Source organism: Papilio polytes, unplaced genomic scaffold, assembly GCF_000836215.1.
Source record: "Papilio polytes unplaced genomic scaffold, Ppol_1.0 DF820956.1, whole genome shotgun sequence".
NCBI classification, from domain to species: Eukaryota; Metazoa; Arthropoda; class Insecta; order Lepidoptera; family Papilionidae; genus Papilio; species Papilio polytes.
The window spans coordinates 1,443,550-1,454,290 of NW_013528248.1; the positions used below are offsets into that span (position 1 = coordinate 1,443,550).

At 33.7% G+C, this 10,741-nt stretch overlaps 1 protein-coding gene across 1 annotated transcript; it reads left to right on the top strand.

Annotated features, from left to right (window-relative positions):
* The first annotated feature begins 270 nt into the window (after positions 1-270).
* LOC106110017 (sodium/potassium-transporting ATPase subunit beta-1-like) lies at positions 271-9,906 on the top strand. The gene is made up of 7 exons (XM_013291696.1): positions 271-517; positions 5,305-5,433; positions 6,822-6,935; positions 7,284-7,384; positions 7,919-8,017; positions 8,257-8,410; positions 8,848-9,906. Exons 1-7 carry the CDS (start codon positions 376-378, stop codon positions 8,985-8,987), a joined length of 879 nt encoding a protein of 292 aa, XP_013147150.1. The 5' UTR covers positions 271-375; the 3' UTR covers positions 8,988-9,906.
* The last annotated feature ends 835 nt before the right edge of the window (positions 9,907-10,741 follow it).

Below are 10,741 nucleotides of genomic sequence, written 5' to 3' on the forward strand. Positions count from 1 at the left end.
TCACCTTACATTGCTACCTAACTATAGTATGTACTCTTGAATTAAAACTTGCTGAAACATTTTTTTTAGAGTGTTCAATTCGTAGAAATCGATCAACAACATAAAATATTTAGGTTTCCCTTGTTAACACGCACATGTGTTTCTGATACGAATTACGAAATGTGAGCGAAATTCGGTAAACATCAGTCGATAGTCTATGGGTCGGCACTTGCATGTTCGTGACGTCACACACGTGCGTCCGACATCGCACACGTTGCGTGCGTACGCGCAGTCGCATATAAACCGTCGATGCGAGTAGTCGCTCGTTATTGCAAATCGATGTTTCTATCGTAACGTGACATAAGTTGGTTTTTATTTAATCTTAAACGTGTACAAATGGCTAGTAAATCAAACGGTGTGGATGGGTCAGAATGGGCTCGGGCTCCGCCCCCTGCTAGGTCCTTTGGGGATAGAATTGCAAAAATTTTTTACGACCCCAGTGACGGAAGCATTTTGGGAAGAACGCCGAAGAGATGGGGTAAGATTTCCTTTGTATCTGAGCATATTTTTTTTTATATTTTAGAGTTAATTTGCTTACTTTGCACACTGTACTGTAACACTTCATATTAATTATTAATTCCATTATACATTGTATTAAGATAATCTGTTTATTACATCACATTTCTATCTACTCGTTGCTAACTGCATCAATTATTTCCATTATTAATTACCTAAATGTCTTAACCAAGGTCAAATGCCATTGACTTTTTTAAACAAATGACAAAACAATAACAAACACTGGCTGAATGTATTTCGGTTGTTTTTTTAATTGCAATCGGCCGGAGGAATAAATGGAGTAATTGATTATGTTCGCATGCGATGCGTTACGCTCAACTGACTGTAATCGACTCGTAAAATACTCTGAAATCGACTCATAAATATGTCACGATGAAAAGAATTTCAGCATAAATTTCTATAAATACTTCTTTTAATTACTTATCTGTTTTCAATTAGTTAGATATAAAAGCTTCTTTATATTACACTTTTATGATATTTTACAAATACCAGCGCCCTGGGCGAAATTTCTATGGCAACCCCTTTCTTTTAGCGCCCTAGACGGTTACCTACCGCCCTATACCCGGCACTGATCTGCATGTACGAGTATGTATTCTATTCGATCAAGTATATTTATAGAATTGCAAAGAAATCCATATTATTTAATCATACGAATTGGGACGTTTTAATTAAATTGATTATTTTATCAAAGGTCACGAGGTATTTGTACGGTATATCAATGTCTCCTTTAAATTTATTTGTGTTAAAAACGATAACAAAGTATTCTATAAGCGATATTAATTAATTAAATGAACAATACATTTACAAATGCAATAAAAGTGTGAGATAAAAATTTAACGTCCACTTTTCACCTTTTAAAACGAAAGTAAACTTGCAAAGATGTAATACCACGTAATAGTTTCTGAAGATCTATTTGTTTTCCCACAATTTATAGTTTCTTAGAGCAGCTGGATTCAATTACCTTTACGATTTACTGGGGAGGAACACAAATACATTTGGCGGGAAATTATTTTTTTTAGTTTACATCTCGAGACAAATTATAGCGGACCATAGACAAGTAGACCACAGATTAGTAAGCCTGTATGTCATTAACCTCATGAAAATCTAGTTGGCCATGGGTGTACAAACTCTACTCGATGTAAGGAGTTTGAATTTAAAACTCTTGAAAACTGCATAAAATGAAGCATTATCAAGTGTGATTTATAATATTAATTGTAGGAATTTCAATTTAGATTTAATTCTTCATTTTGGTGATATTAAAATAATATTTAGACATTTTTTTCATAGCTACAGATTTGTTTGCCAGCGATTATAATAATCTGTCTGCATTCATTTAAAAATTGCATAATTTTAACACCTGACATTATAAAGTCAAAGTTGTTGCGGTCATAAACAACCGCAATAAAGTTCAATAGTATTCATGTGTTACATAACGTGTCTTCACAAACTTCTACGATTCATTTCATTCTTTTATAAATGTTATTTAAGATAGAATTCAATAAACGATATACGTCCCCGCAAAATACTTTAATTTCACGGACTTTGAAAGAGATAATTCGACACTCTAAATAAATCATGTATTCTACTGAATACAGCAATATTTAGATTAGTAAAATTGAAAATAATTAATTTCTCGTCTATTAATCTATTTATTTCATTATTTGTCTTAGATATTACACATTACTAGCGGTTCCCCGCGACTTCTTCCTCGTGGAATTTGAAAGTTCAAAACTTATTTCCCTTTTTTGAATCTATTCCTGAAACCTATCAACTTAGCAGTAATCTACGTAACAACAGAAATCTATCGATGCAAGATTGCAAACTTATTGTTTACATTTGTCAAATTATCAATTGCAAATGTCAAAATGACATGATGTTCGCAGCAACTTATGGTCTCTTTCCAACATTAGGGTTTTTTTCCAAAATATTTTAATTTAAGTTTAATGGCGTGAAAATATGTAGCCTAAAGCGTGACGAAGGTGTAGGGCTTTTTATTAAAAAACGAATTATTCAAAAACATGCTGTAATTGCTGACATCTTAGGCAACAAAGAAGTGTGCGTTTACGCTTTATTATAATAGTATAGATAAAGATAAGTACACTACAAATTAAAAGTTCATTTAAAAAAATACCGCGGGTTGAGTAAAAATGTTTTACCGATCGAATGATCTCTAAAAATTTGTACAAACGCTTAATCTGAGCGAATGACTGAAGGTCTTTATAGAAATCAATTCCGTTGAATTTGTTTGTGCGCCGAATGAATGGCTATAGAGGCCCTAGCGGCTCCCATCTGCATTCATTCGTGCCCATTGTGAGAGCAAGGGCACGACACAACCCGTTTTTACAGCACGAAGTAAATGTATTGTACACAGATAAAGGCTTGGCCAAGGGTTTGAAGGGTCGATCTTACCTTGTATTTAAGCTTGCATCAATAAACTTGTTTTATTACCATTTTATGTATGTTAATTTCATTCGACTCTGCTTATATTAATTTGTGATTTTATGTTGCTATGATTAGATAATATGGTTTGAATTAAGCGAAATAATAAGACCAGTTTAAGAGAAATTAATCATTTTATAACAAAACTTTCGCTCGCAACTCCGTCTGTGTGAGATTTAAAAAAAATATAAAACATAGCCCATGTTACTCACTGACAACGTAGCTTTTTAATGGTGAAAGAATTTTTAAATGCGACCCAGTAGTTTTTGAGTTATTTGATTACAAACAAACAAAGTTTTCCTCTTTATAATATTAGTATAGAAGTATTGATTAAGTATATAGATTTAATTTTTGGCCCTTAATTCTGTTGCGGCGTGTAATATGTATTTCGGAGAGCCCTTGGATTTTTTAAAATATTGGAATCGGTTTTATAAACATCGATATGTAAACAATATTAACTGAAACCAGCAAAACAAACGTCGAGTTCTCATAAACTAAACCGCATGTACAAGAGTTATTTATGTTTTGAACGTTCAGCATCACTACAAGATTTCTTCAACATTTGCTGAACTTATAAACATGTTATTTGAAAAATAAAATTATTCAGCACTTGCTGGTTAGTTACTGCATATGAAGCTCTCATTTCCTTTAGACATAGTTTTTCATGCTGTTTGTAAGTTATCATTGCAAAAAACGAGACACGGAATCTTCGAAATTTTAACATAATTTCCATGTTAATTTCAAATACAGATACCTTAGTTGATGTAAATAGATGTACTATTAATGTTTTTGTCTATGGTAACATAAACTTATCTACAGACATACTACGGACAAAGTAGTAACAATTATAAACTAACATAAGATATAAAATATACGAACCAACATTTATTACAGCACTTTTTTAAAATTTAAACGGCATCTTTATTATAAAACTGACCATTACTTTATGACTTTATAAAAAAATCATCATTACATATTTTCTTAAAATCTACATAGCTGTCACTTTTTGGCGGGAATCTGCACATTATAGCGGCCATTGTCGGTGTGGCCAGCACTTAAATACATATCATAAAAATCAATTTATTTGCAGTAAGGACGTAGAAATGCGTCCGAGTGCTATTTTAGGCGCCGCCACAACGGATTTAGCTGTTGCTTTCGTCACGCGTATCGTCGCTGACATGGCGAATTGTTCCATTTTAAACCCTAATTGTTGTCAAATAAGGTATCAATTTGTGGACCAGGTGTTGGCTACCGCTTGCTCTTTTTCGTCATAGCGGTAGACTATTGCGTAAATTCATCAATTGACATGGATACGGCGGCGAAGGGCTGACACTCTTCCGGTTGTAATTTCTCATACACTATTCATATTAATTTGCAATGATTCTTTTTGGACTTGTAGTTTATTAAATAGAGCTTGAAACTGTTTCACACAATATTACTGGTCCTTATTACGTTGAAACATAGGCATGAATTAGTATAAAAACTACTACTTCCGATAAGCCCATGTTATTGGTAGAGCCCCCCACCCAGGCCCTACCAGGATTGGCCGGCGGCAGCTACGCATAGGAACGGATACTGTAGGTAAGGGTAAATGAAGTATGACAAAATTATCAATGGGTAAAAATCTTAGGATGAGAATTGAACTACGCCTAAAGAATTCACGTTTAACTCATTGGTGGGCATTGCCCGTACCAGTCACATGACCAATCAATATGTTACCGTTTGGCACACGTCTTGGCAACAACATCTCAATCTTTTCGCGTGTTATTCCCATTCTCTAAAATTCTTTTCTTAGTTTATGAGATAAATAGATAGTTAATTTGCTGACCAGGCACCACGCCTCGGCGATACTGTGCCCTTCGCCAGTGACGTGCGAAGACCGAATTAGTTCGCCCGCGATGTTTGCTCATCAAATTTAAATAGACGATAAAACCATACTGCCCTATCGAAACTACATCGTTTGTTATAAACAGTAGACGAATACGTTCGAGCGAGCAAAATTATAAACAATTTCATTCCTTAACTACAGAAAAGAAGGTACAGAATAAAAAATTGTACTCTAAGTGACTTCATTAGATACACCTTTCACTAGCTCTTGATTTTGGTAATCTTTGTCATGTATCTGATTTCCACTGGTGCAATCGAGACGCTCTACAAAATGACAGCAGCACGCGAAGCGTCTCGTGCCTCTAAAGTGAAAACAGGCACTTACTGTTTCATTCAAGGGTTCAGTTTTACATTTACATATGAAATAATAACGAAGTATCGTTTCGAGACCATTCATTGATTCTTTTGTATTTTTAATTACAGGCATAGCGGTGGTATTCTACTCGGTGTTCTACGCGGTGCTGGCGTTGCTATTCTCGCTGTGCATGGGCGGCCTCTTCCTCACACTAGATGACAACAAGCCTTCCTTCATACTTGACAGCTCTTTGATAGGTGAGTGAACCACGCAAACATAACCTTAGAAGTCAGAGTTTAAGGCACATTGGGAAGAGTATGCTTATTTCTGATGTGTCAAGTCGTAGTCAAGTAGTCAAAGTAGTCAATAGTTTGTAGTTGTTGCATATGTAAATTTAGTTTTAATCTATTATGGAAAGTTTTTCTTTTACGTCTATGGAAAGATATAAGTATTTTTCTTATCGGTAACAACGTTTTCCTGCATTTATATCTTTAAATGAATAAGTTATATGTTACGATTGCATGACAATTTTCCCGTTTAAAAGAATGTCAATTAGCATAACTGGATGTTAGCTCAGAGTTTAGTATTTGCATGTTTAATCTAAACACAAAGGATAAGAACTAACACAGTGCGAGTATTTTCTATTTCTAGGTAGGAAAAATATAATTCTTTACATATTTATACGGGAAATAGTTAAACTATAGATTAACGCATAAAACAATCGATACTGTAAATTAATTTTCCTTGTCGATTACAATGAAGCATAAAAATATCATTTCCATCGACAAGCGCGTGTCACAATTTAATAACTCTATGTTATGACGTACAAGTAGGGTGACCACGTTGACGTAAAAAAATGCAGGACAAATTTGCGATTTCTCGTTTATCCCGTAGATAAAAAAGAAAACATTATTATCAAAGATTAATTTTACTTCAACATTTTCGCATGAAGACGAATTTATTGTTACATTTAAACAAACAAAATCGGTTATTCCCGCTCACGCTGATAGGCATATAGTACAGTAAATTCACGGGTAATAGTTAAAGTGGTAAAGGATGCTAGTAATTTAAACTAGGGTTAAATTTTTATACACTCGTTAAAACAGGTAATTGAGCTCCATTCAAAAGGTCAACTTCATTGTAAAATTCCATACACAGTCATAAAGTTTATGATATTTTTAAATGCAATACAAAAACAATAAATTCGCAATAATATTAGTAAAGCAAGGTATGCAGTTACTGAGTTATCTATAGCAGTAGAAAATAGAATTTAATATTATCCGTAATTTGATATTTAAAAAGCGAATGTCTCTACTTAAAAAATGTATAGGAACGAACAAAGATTATGCTGGCGTATGGATTACTGCAAACACTGGACTTATTGAGTCGGCAAATATGCAACGCTAACATGCATATAGACGCAAATATGCTAGGGTTGTCACGTCATCTATACTTACATTATTAAGACAAAAGATTTGTATTTTTGTATGTATTGTAATAACTCAAAAGTACGAGACCGATTTCAAATATTCCTTTACTATTAAAAAGCTACATTTTTTTTTATTTCACGCTGGCGAAGTCGCGAGCAATAGTTATTACATAACATTTTAGTTGAATGATATCAATTTACATTTATCAATTACAGGTGCCAACCCTGGCGTGGCGTTTAGGCCGCGGCCAGTGGACGGTGTGACAGTAAAAATTACAGACGACGCCTCCAGTGATAGTTATGTAAAAGAACTTAAGGAATTTTTAGAACGTAAGTAATGTTTGATAATTGTTTTTCATTTTGCTGTAAAAGAACAATAGCACAAGAAAAAAAAATGATACAGTTCAATTCAGAAGTTTGGAGTAGATGTGCCATCCACAACTTTACAACGTAGTAACTATAATAATAAAAAATAAGTAATAAAAATAGTGATAATAAATTTTAAACTGAAAGTAATAATTATCTATCAATTTCATTGATATTGAACATAAGTTTCCAATCTATAAATCTAGAATTAATCTAGATTTGTTTTTCTAGTACTTAATATTGACCACTTTTAGTTTAATACTTCCAGAACGAAATACACTTATATTTAATGCCAATATTTTACAATTCCAGCGTACATGAAAGAAAGCTGGTTCACCTCAAAGCGTGGCTGCTCAGTGGAGGACAACTACGGCTTTCCAGACGCGCCATGCTTTTTTATCAAGTTGAACAAGGTTAGTGGAGAACGGAATATACAGCTTACATGATAATGGAGCTATACTTTAAAGTCTTGAGTAAATACTACGTTATTTGAGGGAAGAGATTCTTCTAGAAATTTATCATTATGCCATGATAAGGTAGTGAAAAGCGTAATTAGCTAACATTAGCTTTAAGTATATTAATTGTCTCTATTTGTAAGTCTTAGGGCCTGTCCCACCACTGGTTGATAGAGTCTCAGATAGCTTAATATTACGTCATTGTCAGATAAGGGAACAAAATCCGATATTTCCACCTCATATTTTACACGTTGGATTGTTTTCAGCCAATTTACAATTTCGTGGAACAAGCCCTTAATATAGTACATTTGAAGGTGCTCATTTATGGTAGAGTTCGAATTTCAAGTTTAAAGTTGTCATTAACTCGGATATACTTATGTCGATATATTGTAACTGTTGAGTTTAATGGAAAAAACCACGAAGTTCAAAATATTCTATTCAATTGGATATGTTTAGTAGTTTTTTATTTATATGAGAACCATCGTTTTTCAGATTTACGGATGGAAGCCGGATTTCTATGAACTAAACGCTTTGCCGTCAGACATGGACAGTAATCTAGTGGAATATATCACTGCCCTGGCACCTAATGAGGTAAGGAATAAGGGAACAAACAGCTAATTAAACTGGGATTTACCCCAACACCTGTTCTTTTTTTTTTCTAAAATTCTGGTATAATTTCTTTCAAAAAATTTTTTTTGACAATACTATTACATTTACAGCATAGTTATGAATGTTCACAACCGCTACTTTTTCACAATTTTCCTTATAATTTTAAATTTCGTATGTTTTTTTGTAAAATATTATAACATTTATTTTTCTGTACATTTCAGCGCGAGCAGATCTGGATCTCTTGCTGGGAGGAGAAGTTGAACGACACAAAGATAGAGTACCCGTGGGGCATGGGGCTGCCGGCCAGCTTCTACCCCTTCCTCAACGACGCGGGCTACAACAGCCCGCTCATACCAGTCAAAGTCACACCATCAGGTAATTATTTTTGCTTGAAACTAGTAATTCTAAATGAATAAATTTCCTGTCTATTTTTTATTAAGGACAACTAAGAGCTAGCTAAATCTTACTTCAAATTTCTTTTAGATGGATGAATGGATGGATGGATATTTGTTAGAGTTTGTAGCCTAAACGGCTGAACGGATCTCGATGAGATTTAGTGTAGATGAGTCTGGAATAACACATAGGCTACTCACTTTTGTTTTTTTATTAATTTCACTCGTACGAATTCGCGCGCGAAAGATAAATAAAATAATTTAAAATGATAGGAATGAAATTTTGCCAGTTATAACCATATTCTACCATAATAGTATTTGTAGACTTTGTTTTTGAAATGTACAAGATAAACAAATATTAAAAATAAAAATATACGGCAGATCTACTTTCTGTGACTAAGTGGTAACTTTATGTTGAAGTGAGCAACAGTACCGCGGTGATCCGCTGCCGGGCGTGGGCCAAAAACATTGAATACAACAAAAGCCTGAAAGAGCCGTCAGGTTACACCCGGATACAATTGCAACTGGGACAGTACGAGAAACTTGCTGCTGATATATAAATTATTAAAAGTCAGGAATGTATCCCTTAAAAATTATGGTCACCCTACTTTCTGGATGACTAGAAAACTCGTCGTCCATTGTGATTTTTAAATAATTGTAGCTACTTGAAGTACATAATCTATACATATAAAAATACGCATGTCATTTTAGTTTGTAACATTGTAAATTACGAGCTTGTATGTTTGATTTAATAGTATTTTAAGTACGTAAATGCTTGTCATTGAAATAATTTCTTTACGTTTATTGAAATTGTTTTATTAATTAGGCATTCGACCCACCTGTTAGTGGTTAGTTCTTAGAATGTGTTACTGTTTACAATTTCCATAATATTTAAGAAACTTAAAATCCCTTGTATTTCAACTTCGCTGTCAACCTATTAGAGAGGGCTTATACGGAAAAGTCGTACAACATAAATTGTACCACATTTGTGCAGCGCCCTTACCGGCCGAAAAGTGCATCAATAAATCACAAATTCGATGGCGTTACGAATACGTTCTGGTAAGCATTCGTGATAGAACCTCAGAGTAGTATTTTTTTATTGAATATATTTAAATTCGTCTGTTATTTATATTTGTCATATAAATATTCATCACATGTGTACTGTAAGTTTTCCACTAAGATTATCTTTTGTTTGTAATACACATAATACAAAAGAATTCGGAGCTAATTAGTGTTTTTTTAAGAATAAAATAGAATTTTAGGTTATTTTATACCAATATAAGATAAAGTGAAAAAAGCCTTTTTTATTCCTTACAAGTTTTTATTTTGTAATGAATCTTGTCTTCTTAACTTTAGATATTTGCATTTCCTTCAACACCTGTTTGTATTTAGCAAATAAATAAGACCTATTTATAATAAAATTATGTTATTTGTTAACAAAAATGTTGTTAAAACCATAGGATAAGTGTTTTAAATAATTGTAAAAATTAAAATAATGGTTTTCATTATTCGTAGTATATGTACAAATTGATTGTTTTATAACATTTGGGATGAATTAGTTAATTTATTTGTAACAATAAATAAAACTAGAAATAATTATGTGTTTTTTTTGCCCATTTTTAGCTTACTAAAATATTCAAACACCATATATAGATATAATAAAATTGGAATGTCTGTAATATAAAAAGAGAAACTCCAAATTTCCGGAAGATTATGAATTTGCGTTGCTGGTAACGAAAATCGATTTTTTTTGTCTGTTTGTCTGTCCGCAAGCCGCGTTTGTTCCAGGTAATCTTGGATCTGTAGGGAATCCGCTGACATGGATAGGCACAAAACAGGCTACTGTTTTTTTAATTCCGCGCTGTCAAAATGGCGTAACGGATGGTTCAAATTTGCGCTAACGAAGTTTGCGGGCGACAGCTCGTGAGATATAAATCTATATAGCCATTTCTTTACTACTCAGAATCGTAAAGATATCTCACTTAGGGTAGAAATAGTGTGGTATCTGTATAACATTGGTGCTTAGCTAAGTAAACATCTATTAGCATTAGTGTAGCTGCAATAGAGCCTTATTAATCTAAGTTATCATGCGGTGTGTCAGTGTCAACCGGGAGGTTACTTAGCTAAGTAGCCGGTGCGGGGCGGCGTAGGGCGGCGAAAGGGCGGATGGAGAGATAATTGTTACCGGTGGGGCAGGGCAGCTGGGGAGGGCGGGCGATGCCGGTTGTCGCTAGATTTGGGCGGATAGTGGCCTTTGGCATAGATTAAGAACGCAGACAGGAAGCAGAAATGTCTAAATATCGTGTTTTTACCA